This window comes from Uranotaenia lowii, chromosome 1, assembly GCF_029784155.1.
Source record: "Uranotaenia lowii strain MFRU-FL chromosome 1, ASM2978415v1, whole genome shotgun sequence".
Classification (NCBI taxonomy): Eukaryota; Metazoa; Arthropoda; class Insecta; order Diptera; family Culicidae; genus Uranotaenia; species Uranotaenia lowii.
Genome location: NC_073691.1, coordinates 66964408 through 66982394, shown reverse-complemented (window position 1 = coordinate 66982394; position 17987 = coordinate 66964408). Strand labels below are relative to the sequence as shown.

At 39.9% G+C, this 17987-nt stretch overlaps 2 protein-coding genes across 4 annotated transcripts in view; one reads left to right on the top strand and one right to left on the bottom strand.

Annotated features, from left to right (window-relative positions):
- The window catches only part of LOC129744476 (serine/threonine-protein kinase D1), a 42162-nt gene extending 28868 nt beyond the window's left edge, over positions 1-13294 (top strand). The window contains exons 3-10 of one of the 2 annotated variants that reach the window (XM_055737121.1): positions 5833-6068; positions 6130-6274; positions 6348-6700; positions 7692-8583; positions 8644-9134; positions 9200-9383; positions 9451-9633; positions 9692-13294. In XM_055737121.1, the coding sequence (XP_055593096.1) occupies positions 5943-6068; positions 6130-6274; positions 6348-6700; positions 7692-8583; positions 8644-9134; positions 9200-9383; positions 9451-9633; positions 9692-9900 (2583 nt within the window). In that variant the 5' untranslated portion in view covers positions 5833-5942 and the 3' untranslated portion in view covers positions 9901-13294. Of the gene's footprint in view, positions 1-5832; positions 6069-6129; positions 6275-6329; positions 6701-7691; positions 8584-8643; positions 9135-9199; positions 9384-9450; positions 9634-9691 lie in introns of both variants that reach the window. The other variant, XM_055737041.1, reaches the window with a different exon arrangement.
- Positions 13295-14346: 1052 nt separating this feature from the next.
- On the bottom strand, positions 14347-17986 carry LOC129744340 (26S proteasome non-ATPase regulatory subunit 1). 2 transcript variants are annotated; one of them, XM_055736851.1, is made up of 3 exons: positions 17872-17986; positions 17200-17802; positions 14347-16982 (listed from the first exon to the last, which is right to left on the bottom strand). In XM_055736851.1, the coding sequence occupies exons 2-3, from the start codon at positions 17758-17760 to the stop codon at positions 14433-14435; spliced, it is 3111 nt and encodes a 1036-aa protein (XP_055592826.1). In that variant the 5' UTR covers positions 17761-17802; positions 17872-17986; the 3' UTR covers positions 14347-14432. The 2 variants fall into 2 exon arrangements, with proteins under 2 accessions (XP_055592826.1, XP_055592905.1); XM_055736930.1 differs by having other exon boundaries at positions 17200-17784; positions 17872-17954.
- Position 17987: the final 1 nt, after the last annotated feature.

Sequence of the window (17987 nt, the reverse complement as noted above, 5' to 3'; positions counted from 1 at the left end):
ACTAATGCCACCGTAGTGCTTACATAGTGTTAAAAAGCATTAAAGCAAGCTTGTGTGATGCCAATTGAAGGCTAAGAAAAAATAGCATTTGTTATTCTGCATTTCAAAACCTTTGTGAAAAGCTGATAAAATGCTAGTTGCACTTTAAAAGAGTGGTTTAATTCTCATATGATGTAGCATAGCACTCGAAGGGCTGTTATAATGGAGAATTGCACTTGATGTGTTGATATAGTGTAATTTAGCACTTGTATGCTGGTATAAAGCTAAGAAAATGCAAAGCTTTAGTGCTTATTGTTACTTGGGAACTCAACAACGCGAAGAAACAAGGTGTGTAACAGGAATCGAAAGAAAATGGTTGAAAGATGAAATTCCAGCCGGACTCGTTCCCTTGAACCTTGTAGGTAAATGAAAAAACAAATCGCCACGACCAGGAATCGAACTTTAGTCCTCTAGTCCGTCAGATGAAACTAGTCAAGCTGTAGCTCTATAATTCAGGTGACATCATCGAGTTGAATTCGCTTCTAGATTCTACGGCAGAAAACGCTAATCGTGCCCCGATTAATAGTGCTTATACTGGTCCTATAGTAACCGATTTCCAGTTTTCGACAAAAAAAAATAAAATGCATTTTTAAACGTTATTATATACTTTTTCAAGTTTCACCCAGATACCAAATAGACTCCTTTAGTATCTGAACACGAAACAGTGATGTAAATCACATAATACAGCTGTTTTCTATGATTGAACAAGCGTCCTCATTAAGGTGACCATTATGCCCTTAGCTCCCTCAGAGCTGTTTTTATTCCAATTCCCGGACTTTACCTATTTACCATTTAAAAAGAAAGCTTATCGTTATACTATAAAAGGCTACGGAAAATTTTTAACAGCCCACAAATAAGTGCTTATAATTTATTCGGTCGCAGTATGCTAGAATTGCTTTAGTGATTCACCTAAAAAACTTATTCTTCCACACCAGCAGGATATGACCGTCCGTTTTTAGAAAATAATTTTCAAATTGCAAATTTGGGTAGACGTCGACTCAATGGCACCGCACGTGTTTTTTTCAATCCGTTTTTTTAAATAATTTGATTGTTTCAACCAGTGTTCCGAAAATCAATCAAAACAAACACTCAGGATGCGTTTCTTGTTGAAAACATTCTGATTGTATAATGGGATAGCGCCTCTCGCAACTGCTTCGCCTAGCTGGTATGCAATCTCGATCAGCGCTCCACTCAGAATGTAAACCGAGTCGCATCATTCAGGAGCATCGGTTTTGCAAACATCGCCTATCGGAGATGAGTGAGATACAAACTGATCCATTCTGAATGTCGCTCACTCAGTATGTGCGTTACTTATTTGTAATTCAAATTTTTTTTTGGCAGGACGAGAAAAATCAAACAGTTGTGCGGGACACCATAGATTCTTACTAATTTCAACGTATCGGGCGATAATTTAATAAGAGAACTTGTTAAAATTTAAAACACGGCGGAAGTGAACATCTTTCCCTCACAAACACAACTACAATTTGATTTTGGTCATACTGATGTTAAAAAACGTTATAAAAATTAAAAAATAATTAATTCAACATTCGCGAATAATGTATCACTCACTCACTGCCTGAACCATTCATTCCTGATCGAAGACCAACATGATTCGCCGTATGCATCGCTCATTGGTGAGATTCCAATTTGATGATGGTGCTGCACTGCTTTGACAGCAAGCATCGTGCGAGGTGATCTGTATTTTAGCGATGAATTGAACGATCGATGATTGGATAGGTAGAGTAGCAATCAATTACAAAACCCGTCCGCTGTACGTTCAGTTGCGAAGTGCAATCAGAAACATTCACTGAAAATGAGTGATTTTCGGAACACTGGTTTCAACTTGTAGTTTTAAGAGAAATGTTTTAAAATTTAACTGACGAGTAGCCAGATGTGATAATCGGAAGTGGATTAAAGACCTTGTGATTGTGATCAATTGCTGCGTGAAATTAGCTGTGAGCAAGTGTGTTGATTTGCTTCTCAGCGTTTAAAAGAGAGCTTCGTGATTGTTCGTTGTTTTGCAGTAGTTTGATTTAAAAAATAAAAAAGTATTTTCCGAAAGTTGTATCGAACCAACGAGGTACGAAGAAAGGTGAAGAACAAACACGCACACTATTCTTCGAACTCGTTATTCAAAAAGTAAAAAGGTAAACAAAGCCTACGTCATTTGCCAGGATGTTTATGTATCCTAGGCGAGAATCGTAAATAGCAGTTGGCAATAATTTTTTCTTTAGTTTTCGATGATGGTTGTTTGTTTGAAAATGCAACTGACGTCACGAGTTTTCATGATTACAATGTTTACAAAAAAAACTTTTACTAACACTAAGAACGGGATTTCCATCGCCACCTGAGATATGTATACACTATACAGGTTGGTATCGAACCGCTTCTATGTAACCGTCTCACCAGTTCCCGCTGGGAGAGTGAAATTTTATTGTTCTTTGGGACTCAGTCATAAGTTCTGGCTGTGGAAGTACATATTAGTGATTTGTGAATAACATTCAAATTTCTAATTTCAATGTTTATGCTGCAAACTTGATTATTATATCTCTTCATCAAGAAGCATCAACTTAGAAGAACAAACACTTTTCACAAAATGTGCAAAAAAACGAAAAAAAAATTGTGAAATTTCACTATTTGAACCGGGATACTGACGATCTCTTAGTTCAAAAACGTCATCTTTTTTCGACCATTTCGTCTTTGGCTCAACAAGAGTAAAACAATTTCGTCTTTGGTTTTGGTCAACAAGAGTGAAGCAATTTTTAACAGGCGAATAATAAGTGGTCGCGATTCGACCAGACCGAACTGAACGCCATAAATTTGATTTCGAGAAAAACGAGTTCGAAGTTCACAGCCCTACCAATTGATACCATTTCATCAGATATCTTATTTAATCATTTTACCATCACATTTAGACTCTTATAAAGCCATCGAGGTTATACCGGTCGATTTCTGATTACACATCAAGCAGAAAACTGAACTTTAATAGCATTATGTTTGCACCCAGTTCACTCTGGTCGAACAAAAATGTTTGAAAAATTGTCATGCACTATCATTTGACTGGGCAATTTGTTCTAAACGTAGGAGCCTACTTATAGGCGGTTTACAAGCAGCACCCAACGAGTATGGCTGATGCTTGAAAAATGTATTTTTTCGTTGAGCCAGAGTGAACCGAGCCATACAAATTTCGCACTTTTGAAAAGCGGAATATGTGTGATTTTAACTTACCGGTTGCGTTCTGAACGACAGTAAGCAATAAAATAAAGCATCTTTTATCGTTAAATGTCAAAAATCCTAACATTCCCTTAAGTAAATTGGAAAACAAAATTCAAGGGATTCGGTTCAGTCTGGCTGAACGAGATTTTTATAAATGTTAACAATCCGCAACATGCAGTTTTTAGCTACGGGAACGTTTCTTACCATTTAATTTATTAGATATTAGTTCCTGATAAACCGAAGAACCGTTTTGAAAAGAAAAAAACCAACACACATAAGCTTATTTCGCACAAAATCAGTTTCATGACCAAAACATGCTTTTCATCTTCACCTCAAAGCTGGCTCTCAGTTCACTTTGGCGCAACGCATTTTTGCCATTTCCACTGTCTGCAACATTGAAATTTTCTAATAAAATCAGTAAAAATAGTAAAAATGTTCTGATTTTCATTGGATAGGTAGTTTATCATGTTTCGCATCCGTTGCAATAGATAACTCATTTTTTTTCAAATTGGCGTTCAGTTCGGTCTGGTCGAATTGCGACCAAGTGTGAACGAAAATGTATCCTTATTGAGTACTAAGACGCAATCCATCTATGTAAAATATAAAAATGGATTTCTGTTTGTCTGTCCGTCTGTCTGTCTATCTGTCTGTCTATACCGGGAAGGTATAGGTGGGGATATTGGAAACCGGGAAAGGTTTCTATTATGGATTTAGGGAAGAATGCCACGATGTGGTAAATTCCTTGAAAAAAATAAACATTCTATTATGGTTTGAGATCCCTCTCTTTCTCACAGGAAGGGGGAGGGGGCCTCCCAAACAAAAGACAAATGTTTTCATAACTCAAGAACCGATCAAGCAAATGGTCTTGGGCTGATTTAAGAATAAAATAACTTAAACCCGGAAGTTTTGCGTTATTTTATTGAACGATAAAAACACGAGTATTGTTCACGTGAGCGGAAAAACTTTAATGATGGAGTTTCGTTGTTGTTAAGTTGGTAGTTGTTGACAAGAAAGGGATGCCAGTTCAACAAATGGTACCAAATTTGGTGTTGGAGGGTATTTGGGTACGAGAAATATTTCTATAATTACTTGAGATCCCTTCCTTTTTCCAGTAAGGAGATAGGAAGGGGAAAGGGGATCTCTCTTACAATTTTTTACATAACTCAAAAACTAATCAAGCAAATGGAACCATATTTTGTATGCGATGGTATTAGGGTACGAGAAATAGTTAAATGAGTATTTGGCACCCATCCCTCCTCTGATAGGAAGATAGAAAGAGGGGAGGGGGTTTTCCTTACAATTTTGTGCATAATTGGAGAACAAATCGAACAAATGGAACCAAATTTGGCATGGGAGGATATTTGGGAATGATACATGTTTTCATGATTATTTGGAACCCCTTCTCCCTTCCAATGGGGAAATAGAAGAGGCGGAGGAAGGCTTCCATACAAATTGTTGTATAACTGGAGAACAAATCGAGCAAATGAATACAAATTTCGCATGTATGAGGGTATGATAAATGTTTCCCCGAATCTTCGGTATCCCTTTCGTGGAGATAGAGAGAGGGAGAGGGACTTCTGTTAAATTTTTCACAACTAGAACGCTCCCTTCTTCCTTGGGAAGATTGGAAGGAACATAAAAGGAAGCTCCTTTACAATTTTTTTTGCCCAACTAAAGAGCTTATCTACAAAATAGAGGGTTTTTAGGTACGAACAATTTGGCATAACTCGAAAACATATCAAATAAATCTTGCCAAGTGGCATGTTACGTTTTTTAGATAACAACAATGTTTTAATGAAAGTTTGTGAGCCACTCTTGAAAAACGAATTAAAAGATCAAGTTATACTAAATAAGATGAAATCATCTCCAGCTGCGCAATAAGAAACAGACCCGAATGACCCGGGTGGTTAAAAGGTCTCTAATAAATTATAATAATAATAATCTCCAGCTGCAGTTCTTATTTTAAAATAGATGTTTATTTACTTACAAAAAAAATAAAAATAGTTTTTGCAAATTTTATTTATTTTTAGTAGGTGTAGCAAAGTACATCGGGTCAGCTGTATAAATACAAAGAAAAGCCTCGCTCTTAGACATTTTAAAAAATAAAGAAAATTCGTAAAACAATGAGGCCGTTGATAACTCAATGCGACGGTAGCCTGTAGATGTTTTATTATGAGTCGGCCAGTTGGGTAGTTGCTGAACGAAGAAAACAAAAAACAACGTGAAGGTGTGTAGGGTTCAAATCACCACGTGATGATAACATCGGTAATGTTAAGGAACATTTGGCAGTGCCATACTAGCATGACCACCAGACGCAAACATGCAACAGGGTACAAAGTTCTTTACAAGTTACTCGTCAGTCCATTGCTCTTATCACATGGCAGGGATGCTGTTCCATGGGTACAGTTTTTTTTTAATGATTCATGGTAAAAACTGCTAACACGCAAGCTTGGTGTGAATCCTGCCGTATAGCTGTAGCTAGTGTATACATACGTTATCAATATAAATTTCGCTTCGCAATTCAGATTGATTATTTTTTTAAAATAATTTCTTTCTTTTTCTCTTGAATCTTTCCAGTACAAGACTAATCTGAACATCCCACGCAATATCAGCCAACAACCAGTCGGTCACCAGCTGGCGGTGGCTATTAATCGTGAGTTTTGAATTCTCACACAGAAGCACAAAACATGGCCGGACCAGAAATCACGTTTATCTTCCAGTTCGGAAACCTGCGGGATATCGTAACTGTGTCTAGCCAGTCACTGACCCTGAAAACGCTCAAGGATTTAGCCTGTGATTTTATCAACTCTAAGGTAAGTAGGGTTAAATCTTGAAATTATTCTATCTAATGCTTTTTTATGTTTCGCTCAACAGATACCAGAAAACGGCCTAAACCGTCTATCAGATCGCCTACTTTTATTCCGCCATGACTACACCTCACCCAACGTCCTACAAATGGTCAATTCAGCCTCCGAAATTAATGATGAAACATTGGTGGAAATCGTTCTCACAGCCAACCGTAAGTATCAATTTAAAGTTGTCATTGAGCTCTCGCAACACACTAACATATAAAGACACTCTGCTTCTTCCAGCAATTAACGCCCCGGGTTCAGAAGATATACCATTAGTGCGGCCGCATGCCCTGGCCGTGCATTCCTACAAGGCACCCACATTTTGTGACTTCTGTGGGGAGATGCTGTTCGGTCTGGTTCGCCAGGGACTGAAGTGTGACGGATGTGGTCAAAACTATCACAAACGCTGTGTCGTTAAAGTGCCAAATAATTGCAGCCGGGTGGAGCACACCGGTGTACTGAACAGCAACAACGGCAAAAGGCGGACATCTTCGTCCCTGCATCCGCCCCCACCGCGAAGCCCATCCGGTGGTTCCAACACATCCCTCATCTCAGACGATCAAAGCAGCACAACTGGATCCGGTTCACTGCTGGTAAGAAAGATGCAGCAATTGATGAACGAGATCAAGAATTAATGGGGTAATTTAGCGCGAGATGCTTTACCTTTTAACCGCTAGGGTATTCAGAACACATTCCGTCCAGTGAAACGTAACTTTTAGTATTATAGTATAAACTTTTACTTATTTTATCAGTACTTACACATTTAGGGAATATTTAAGATTTCATTTTGGTGATGGGGCATTTATTTCCGGATTAATGGAATTCTGATAAAAGACAAAATGTGGTAACATTTACTGAATTACCTTTATTATTTTAACAGTATTTTTAGTTATCGTTGAAATTGTATTTAATTTGCTGAAATAAAAGATTCCTTATTATTTTAATTGTTTTTTGTTTATTTTATTTGTACCGTAAAGTCCTTTATCGGAATTTCGTTTGGAAGTGTGTGCCCCATTTTTATTGCTATTATTTTCGGGATAATATCTAGTTGACTCTTAGTTATTTTCAACCCCCTTAGCAATTATTTTTTGAAAAATCATAACGTGAATTAAAGCGCTCTACTCGCTTATTTATTAGATTGGGACAGTTTTATTTACGTATTTTTTTGTGTTTTCAAAGCATTGTAAACTCAATAAAGCTTGATTCTAAAACATTCCCAGGTTGATTCCAAAAGTCGATAGGTCGAACGGAAAACATCTGCACATCTTCTCCATCCAAGGAAAAACAGTTGTTCGATATTGGTTTAATCTGCGAGTCACGTGACGTAATTTGTCAATTTTCATAGCTTATTTGAACTAACTAGTCTTTCCTGGAGGGTTTCCTTGATTCAGCAACCTTGAAGTAAAATATAGCGAGTCGCGTTATGTGACTTGTATAATAAGACCCATTGAATACTTCTTACTTTGGTATAATGGTACATTTGGTAACTTGATTTGAAGCGTTAGTTTTGTGAAGTTTCATTTTCTTTAGTTCATTCACTTATGTAGAGTTCAACTGAAATATTTCAAACCTTAACCAATCAAGCTTACTGCTCAACAAACGGCGCCCGGGAGCATCCGCCAGAACCGATCCCCATCGCTGGGCAGTCGAGGCTGCAGTACCGTTGGCAGCATCAAAATACCTCACAGCTTCTCTATCCATACCTACACTCGTCCGACGGTTTGCCAGTACTGTAAGAAGCTGCTCAAAGGACTGTTTAAACAGGGTGTCCAGTGTCGGGATTGTCATTACAATGCGCACAAAAAATGTGTGGAGCTAGTACCGAAAGATTGTACGGGAGAAAACACTCAGCCGGTAGATCCGCACGATGACCGAACTGGTGGGAATGATCGAGAAATGACCTACAAAGAGGATGGTGGGGACGAAAGTGATGTGGACGATAACGTATGCGGAGCTGGAAGTTCGAGTAATAACAATAGCAGCAGTAGTCAGAATCGGAATATGAATCTGTTGATGGATGCTGGACCTCCGGTTAAAATTAACGGAATGATCACGCCGCTACACGAAGAAGATGTAGCAGAGTGCAGTGATCGTTTAGCTGTGATCTGCGAACAGTCTCGACAATCGAGTGATTCTTCATCGTCACCTAGTGCAAATATTCCGCTCATGAGAATTGTGCAATCTGTAAAACACACTAAGAGACGCGATGGCCGAGCCGTCAAGGAAGGTTGGTTGGTACATTTTACCAACAAGGACAAATCAGTCAAACGACATTACTGGCGGCTGGATTCCAAAGCCATCACGTTGTTTGTTTCGGATCAGGGAAGCAAGTATTATCGAGAGATACCTTTGAACGAAATTCTCACTGTAGACCCCGCTAGAAATTTGCAAAATGAAGTGCTGCATTGCTTCGAGATACGGACAGCCAACGTGGATTACTTTGTCGGGCAGGACCCGTTGTATAATCTCAAAGAAGGTAATTTTTTACTCTCGTTTTCAATTGACTTATTTTATTCACCTTTTCTACATTCCTTAGGCGATCCTATGCTCGCGCTTCCGCCGCCGGACAGTGGAATAGGCGCATACCTGGCCAAAAGCTGGGAAACTGCCATCAAACAAGCGCTGATGCCGGTCACCAGTAGTCGCACCGAGTCTGTTAGCAGTGAGCCGGAGGAAAAGGTCACCGACATGAGTCAACTCTACCAAATTTTCCCCGATGAAGTGCTTGGCTCCGGACAGTTTGGAATCGTTTACGGTGGCATTCATCGGAAGACACACCGGGCGGTGGCCATTAAGGTAATCGATAAGCTGCGCTTTCCCACCAAACAGGAGGCACAGCTGAAGAACGAAGTTGCTATTCTGCAAAATTTGTGTCACGCCGGGGTCGTCAATTTGGAGCGCATGTTCGAAACGCCGGAGCGTATTTTTGTGGTAATGGAAAAGTTGAAGGGGGACATGCTGGAAATGATTTTGTCACATCAAAACGGGCGACTAAACGAAAGAGTTACGAAGTTCCTGATTACTCAGGTTAGCAAATTTTCAGCAGCATAAGGTATATTTACCGAAACACATATTTTTACTTCTGATTACAGATTCTGGTAGCTTTGAAGTATCTGCATAGCCGCAATATCGTTCACTGTGATCTGAAACCAGAAAACGTGCTGCTATCGTCGGACAACGAATTTCCGCAAGTGAAGCTGTGCGATTTTGGATTCGCCCGGATCATTGGGGAAAAGTCATTCCGCAGATCTGTGGTAGGAACGCCGGCCTATCTGGGTGAGTCTCAGTGTAATTGGTTACGTCGTTTACACTTTTTTTTATAATTTTATCATTTACTCCACAGCTCCTGAAGTTCTACGGAACAAAGGATACAATCGCTCGCTGGATATGTGGAGCGTGGGAGTTATCATCTACGTCAGTTTAAGTGGAACGTTTCCCTTCAACGAGGACGAAGATATCAACGATCAGATTCAGAATGCTGCCTTCATGTACCCCCCGAACCCGTGGAAAGAAATTTCCTCCGATGGTAATTTAAAAATCTTTTTAAGAACAAAACAGAAACTCATTAGTTTAATTTCGAACAGCGATCGATCTCATCAACAATTTGCTGCAGGTCAAGCAGCGGAAGCGTTTTACGGTTGATAAGAGTTTGCTACACTGTTGGCTGCAAGATTTGCAAACCTGGAACGATCTGCGTATACTGGAAGCTCAGGTTGGTTTGCGATATCTGACGCACGAATCCGATGACGCACGTTGGGGTTCCTCTACGCTGATGGGAGGCGGGATGCCATGACCTGAAACGCCATCCGTAGTCGTAACCGGTGCCAATAGTTATAGTAGTAGCACCGCAGCAGCAGCAACAGGAGATGCTGTCGGACTCACCGGCAGTGGCAGCAACAACAGTAACAACAGCAATCAGCTTTCGCCTAAAATGAACGATTTTCGTGGCAAAGCCGTCAAGTGGGTTCGCGGGCGGCTTTGTCGACTGATCAAGGCCTAGGGACAACCGTTTTGCTAGGACATACAATAGAATATCTATATAGGTAAGAAATGTGCTGAATGACAAACCACAGAGTGAGAATCCAAAGGAAATATTGTCCTTCAGAACCATCCACAAAAAACATACACATTCGAATTACGGTTATTAGCACGTATCTACTCTGATAACAGCGAAACTGGATGATAAATTGTATCGTTGACGGTTTTCGAAAATTATTCATTCAAACTGTAAAGGTATGATTATAATAGCTCAAAAGTTACGCAGTAGCAAAGCTAATCTTTCCATTTTGGGTAGCAATTCGGCTCAGTTGTTAGCATAACAGTCTTTGTACAGTAGAAAAGGTCAAATTGTTGGTTGTGGAACAACACAATTGGTGCACCCACCAGAGTGAGTGCACGACACAATCCAAGACACTAATCGAAGGAATTGATAGGACGAAGATAGGTGTACAAATGCGCGCTCTAATGATAAAATTACTTAATTGCCAATCAGCACTCCTACTTTCACCCGTCTTAACTAAACGGAATCTCTTTCGGATCGGAGCCAAACTTATTAGATCTGTATCGTTTCTTACTCGGTGGACATTGATGGATAAAATGCTTTTTGTCGTAATATTAGGGGCATATTTTACCAGTGACTCATTCCACTTTCGCTTTAACAAAGTCCCTTCCCAATGTTAGGGAAGAACCGAGGAGCAGTCTTTAGTTGTTTTAAATCTATGTTATGTTTATAATTTGTTTTTATTATCTCTTTTTAAGAATCTAAACTGACTAAACAATCTAATTGTTATCGCTTTTTAGACTAAACGAACCGCTTTTATGGATCTGATCATTGAATGACATGAATAGGTTTTTTTTAGGACGAAAGAATAATTTGAATTTTGTTTTTTTTCAGTTACATCATTGATGTAAATATTTGGCATATTTAGCTGTATCATGTTATTAAATTTGTTTCAAATATTTTGTTCCATTTTAAAATAAAAATTATTCTAATACTGGCGATCAACATATAATTTCGGATTGTAAAACTTAAGTTTTTTTTTAACCTACATAAAATCGATTGAATCTGAAGTTGAAAATGTTTATGAATTAAATACTCATTTCTTTGGATAATTATGAAGAAAATAAACCAACTTTCAGTTGAACAGTTATAAAAAAATTATCTGTATTCGAACCAATATTTGCTTTCATAATTAAAGTGTGGAATGCATTAGAGATTGTCTTCTAATTTTTTTTGACGAACTACATTCAAGTCGAATTGTAGACTTTCATAATGGATTCTCCATTTTTTTTTTTGACATTGATGGTGTTCTGTTAACCACCTTACCCTTTGTTAACATTCTCAAACTTTTTTGAAGCCTTTTGCAATTTTCAAAATAGCAGAAGTAGGTATGTACCTTATTTATTAACTAAAATTCAATATTCCAATCAAGTTTCAAATAAACATAACATTCCTTTTGTATTTCGCCGTAAAACTAAAATTTACTAGAAGCTCACTTAGCATTCTTAGCATTATTGTAGGAATTATTCTGTAGTGTGTATAAAAAACCTTCGTTTATTTCCATCGCAACTTACGTAAATTTATGTGAAACTAAGTTTCAAAAAACATTTATTCTAATAAACATGTATTGCTGAATTTTACTAAAACTTCAAAGTGCCTCAAACATCAAACGGGATGTCTGTCAATTCGATGTCCCGTGAACTAAAACAAACCACTAACTAGAAACAAAGATCAAGATCGCTCTCAATGCTTAAACTAACTAAACAAACTTAACTATAATACGTACTAAACTATACACTTGTAAAATTAAACTGAAACAATCCTGGCCGTACTCTTTTTTCTACAAAACGTCCATCCACACAAAGAAAAACGTAAACCCTGACGAACTTTGTCTTGAATAGATAGTCGAAACGGAAGTTTGGTGCAATGTAAATGTAAAGAGCTTTTCGTTTTCGATCTTTCCGAACTATTTTTACTAATATCGTCTTTTACTCCCATAAATGGTCGAAGAATCAACCAACAGTCAATGTGCGTGTGTCCGCGTGATCGGTTAAAAATAAGTGGTCAGTTAAATTTTGCTTTTCGTTTCATCGCTAGCACAAAGGTGTTTGGGCGTTTCATATTTAGACATATTTGATCAGGTTTAATTTCGGAAAAAATGAACTGATTTTGGATCGGGTTTTACTTGAAGGAAAACAAAACAAATCATGCCAAATGTATACAAACAAATAACGTTAAACTCCCTTTGAATTTGCCAAACATAGAGAAAAGCGAAGCTGGTTTTATGAGACAGAAATCTAAACAGTAATGCTCACATAAAAGTAAACTACAAGTTAGGAAACAAACATGAACAGAAAGATCGTTGATGGTACATACTTCAATTATTGGTATTTTAGATGTTTTTCTCTAGACCTAAACATTTTTTTCCTTCAGTAGAAGAATGTGGATCAAAGTTCTGAAAAACACACAAATAGTAACTGAAGCAAAATAGGCGCCAAACCAGCACACAATTTGTAACTCTATCAACGAAACATTAAACTTTCATTGGATCTGTAAAACTTGGGACTACTTAAAAGACAGGAACAAGAATCTCACAAAACATTTTGTAACTCGAATTTGAAGCTACAGCACAGATCTTAATCAATCACTCTTTACTAAATGGTGAAGCGGTCAGCCAAGTAACAGGGATGAATTTACCGAATCTGTAGGACAAATACAAACCCCACTCAGCCAATAGCACATAAGAGAACAACGGCATTCTATAATTTTTAACTTTTTCAACAACAACAAAAACCACCCTTTCATCCGAACATCGAACTTGAACTGTTACTATGTAACCTTGTCCCCTTTTCGTCACCTTAGGTGATACTTTCATCGGCTGATTTAAACGGGTTTTTCATCTTGGGCAATTCATGGAAATACAAAAAAAAAATCATAAAACCTTTTTGGTATGATGGTATTATTAAATTATTGAAGGTAATATCAAAAATTATATTAAAATAAAACATACAATCATACGTCAAACAAAACTATACCCAAGTATAGAATCCAGTTTATTGCAACCAAAACACATTAAAATGTAACACAAACTAATCGATTTTGTCTATCATTTTGGCATCCTTACATTGTATTCGATTTGAAGCAACAAAAAAAAAATGAAAATAAATTGCGAAACAAACAAGTATTACCACCATGCATTGAAAAAGAAACGTGCCATTGCGTAGTGTAAGGTTTTTTCTTATTCTGGAACATACCGATAATCCTGCGTGAGGAAAAAACTTAAAATCCTCCAAAAAATTCGATATGAATTCGTCTTACATCTTTGTATGTATGTATGTATGGTTCCCCCATCGGTAGCAAGGTCCTGCCTATGTCTGTGTGGCTTGGCCTTCGAATTAAATTCTAGGGCTTCCACGGCCGATGGTTCGTCGAAGGAAGGCATCCAACCCACAGAAACATACAATGGTTGGCAACCCACTCCGCTTGCAATAGTTTCTTCAGGTTATCCCCAGATGCATTCCCTCTAAAATATCCCTACCCCAAACGAAAGTATATGGCCGTAAGGAAAATTACTCAAATGATCTGAATAAAACGATTATATGTATGAATGATAAAAATAGTTATAAATAATGTTTTGTTTTAAAAGGATACGTATCTGAAAGGATAAACTTTAATATGCATATATAATTAAACCAGCATGGGGACGTTTTGTCGTTTTTCATCCCAGCTTACGGTAACGGATTTATTCGACTAGCGATATGTATTAACCAAACTTTCTTTTCGACACTGTTCATATCAGATATCAATGAATTCGTCTTACATCTTTGTACCTGAAAATAATCAAATTTTCGAAGGTGATGGAAAGTGCATGAGCTATCATCAAAGAAAGAAAGAACATAGGCCGTAAATATCATGAATTTTTCAAAAAGATACATTTGGCTCACCGTCAGGACTTGAACCAACTTTCTCCGCTTCAGTACAACGGCGCATTAGCCAATTTCACCACGGTAAACATGATGAAATCGACCGACACGAGCGTACACATCGAGCTCCGCCGATTAACAGCTGGATTTTCTATCGGAACACCATGTATATCCCGCATGTGATCTTTCCCACTATTGACCTCTATTGTTTTTTATCTCTTCAGTTTGATATTCAGCTCAAAATAACTTTTTTTTCCAATTCTCTCAACTAGTGGTGTCAGTGTCATCATTTAAAAAAAAAAAAGAAAACCGTACATACAGCGGCATCTATTTTCTATTTGCAAACGAAATGTAAACAGTGGTACAATACGAGTTCATCAAATTTCAAAACCACAATCCTGTTTAATCTTCAATATACTCGAACGGTTCCGGTGCTTCCGGTTCCTTGAGGTCATCGTTCTTGGGACCGCAGGCAACGACCCGCTCGACCAGCACCTGTTCCCCGGCACTGGCATTATGCTGCATCATGATGATGCCACCGATGGTGACGTCCTTCAGCGGAGTGTACGGCGATCCCTCGGCAATGCTAACCACCTTAAGCTGTTGACGCATGACCCGGGCCGGGTTGTGCAGGATTTCGAAGCTTGGTTCCGGTTCCTTGGGTTTCTTGGTGGCGTCAGTTGAGCCACTCGTCCCGGCTGCTGCAGAGGTGGATTCTTCTCCGCCGGTTGCCGGTGAAGCTGGACCAGCTGCATCTTTCTTGCTGTCCTTTTTCTCATCCTTTTTTGAGTCTTTTTTGTCGTCCTTTTTAGCTTCGTCTTTGACCGGGGTAGTAGTTTTTGATTCTTCTTTCGGTTTAGTGGTCGGAGATGTTTCCTCGTCAACTTCCATCTTGGAATCGGAATCGCCAGAGGTTTTGGTGTCTTTTTTCTTATCTCCGGTACGACGTTTGGCACGAGCGGCCAGGGACAAAACAGCAGTAGCAACCTTGTCGCGCTCTTCGCGCTTTTTCTCTTCTAATGGAGCAGGGTAAGCATATAGTGAAGGACGTGCTGCAGATTTCAGATCGATCTTCGGGATTTTGAGGTCCGAGTTGAGAGCAATCAAAGAAGTTGGTGTAAATGCAAGGGATAAGCAATGGGCCAATGGGAACCAGTACCAGTATTGCGTGAAGACCAACATTCCGACGACTGCTTGCAGATTGGTGTGACCAGTTCTTGATTGCAGGCTGACAGTTACGTTTCGTCCGCCGGCGTCGATTATTCCTTGGGCCAAAATAGCTCCGTACTTGGCCATGACATCTTCGTGTTTGTTTGTAATAACTTGGGTGTACAGCTGACGGAAGAATGTGACCTTGGGGCAAGTTTGATCGGTTTGTTGGATCAGGATCATGGCGGAGGCAATCAGAGCTCCTTGACGGACAAAGTTAACAGGATCGAATTTAGCCATCGGCTCCAGCAGGGCAATAGCTTCACGAAGTCCGGTTCCAGCACATGCTATGCCTAAGGCCATCGCGGCTCCGTAACGAACATGCGGATTGTAGGATTCCGCCAAGAGGGACACGACTGAAGGACATTGCTCCGAGTTACGGAACAGAATAAAACCGATAGCAGTAACAGCTGCACGACGAACGTCATCATTAACATCGCTAACTGCCACATGAAGCAGCTTACGGATCGCTTGGTTATTGCCAGTTCCACAATAAGCCATAGCAATGGTGTACATTCCACTGCGACGTAAAACCGGATCTTTATCGTTGGACAAGCTGGTTACCAGAGAGTCAGCCTCCTCCAGACGAGCGTACATGGTCAGCGAAATACCAACAGCCAATCCACGAAGGATTTTTTCATGCTGAGTTTCCTGAGCATAGGCCACCATATCTTCGATGGCCGGAGCATGCTTAGATCCAAGCATCACCATACCCATGGCAATTCCAGCGGCTTCGCCTGTAACTGCATCGTCCTGATACAAATTGAACTTCAGCTGTTCGTAAACATCCTGCCTGTGAGTGCCCATTGCAGCCAAACCCAATCCCAAACAGCCACCATGGCGTACATTTTCATTCTGAGCATCCTTCAGCTGCTGCAGCAAATAATCAATGATATTCGCCCCATGATTGGCATGGATCAAACCCAAAGCATAAAGGCCACCGCCCTCGGAGTAACCGGAGCTTGGTCCGCTTTCCTTTGGAAGATAACTTTGCATCAGAGCCAAAGATTCCGTCTCATGGCCACGATGAATTACTCCCAGCGAAGCGGTCGCAGTCATCTTAGCCCAGTTCGTGGCCCTAGCAAGCCATTCCAGATTATCTCTCAGAAACTGGTCGCTTGTTGTTCCGCTATGCATAAAAGCATTGGCAATAACGGTCGCCGTGTGGCAAATCGAAACTCGAACTGCCTCCTTTGTAGCTCTCAAAATTTGCAAATCTGCATGATTCGAACGGATCAAAAATTGCAGTTGCAAATCAATGGTAACCTCCCCGGACAGAATTCCTGCCAGCTTTTCGATGTTAGCTTGGTGCGACTTTTCCGTCTCGTTTAGACTCTCGACCGTACGTTCAACCTTGATATCGCCGTCCTCTCCTTCTTTCGGTTCTTGTTTGATTTCCGGAACACTAGGCGTGGCTGCACTAGTGCCTTGCGGTTTCAAATTGGAAATCAGCGCCGAAGGAATCGGAGCCGTAGCTTTGAGGGCCTGCAGCACTTGCCCTAGGAACTGTTGCGTTGCCGATTCGTACAGATCGAAAGCAATCTGGTAGGCCATCAGGACGGAATGTTCGTCACCCTTAGTGAGGCCGTCGAGCAATTCGGCAACGGCTAGCGGATCTTCGAGGAAAATCAAGCACTGGCACATGTTGACGTAATCCGGGACGCCCAAGTTGCGGTACAGTCCAACCAGACATCTGAGCACGGTATTTCGGAAGGCGCGGTTCTGGATCAGGCTCATGGTGACCTGTGCAAATGGAAGATATGGAACTTGGATAAATGTTTAAGGACTTACTTTCTTAGGTCAGGTCTGAGTGTAGAATCTTGTGTGTATTAGTTTTGACGCTACACAAGTTAATTTATTTTACGAACTTATGTCTACTCTTAGAAAATTGATATTTTAAAACAATTTGAATGGATAAAATATGTAATTTAAAATACTGTTATTACAGGTTGTATCTTACCTGGAAAGCATAGGCCAGCATCCCGGGAATATCGTCGGCCTTCATGATGGAAGATTCAACCACATCCATTCGGCGCGTTTCCAGCGCAATTCCCAAGGCCTGCCGGTACTGTCCGTCGTCCAGGCACCGTTGAATCATCCGATTTACAATGGCCTCCAGTCGGGCATCGATGGGCTTGGCCTTGCCAGGATTTTCGGCCATCTGCACCCGAAGTTGCGTATAGTGGTCAATGCACTTGGCGATGATTGTGTCCACATACTCGTTGCGGGCATTCACATCGAACAGATCTCCCGCTCCCAGAGCGTAAGTTAGCGAATCCTCGAACGACCCCAAATGATAGTACACCTTGGACGCCACTAATGCTGCCAAGTCATGCTGCCCGAATGCTTTGTCTTCGTGGAGGATTTCTATTTTTTCCACTGCTTCGGAAATTTCAGGCCAGAACTCGTCCACAATGGTGTCAAGCTTCTTGAGGGCGAAAACCTTCAGCTCCTGGATTGGCTCATCCAGCAGGCAGATGATGCCGGCGGCGGAAGTGATGTTCAGCTTTTTCACCACCATCGTACACGGCTTAACGTTTAGTTTCTGCAGCAAAAATTTAATCTGAATTGATTGCACACATTGATTATAATGGGTTTTGATTAAAATAAATAATTTCGTAAAATTACTTACGAAAACCTTTAATTCGTAATTCCACGAATAATAGCTCAACTGCTTCGCAATGAGAATGACTTCACAAAATACTTTTTCCAATATGGCGGAGACGAGATTTGATAGCGCTGTCAAAA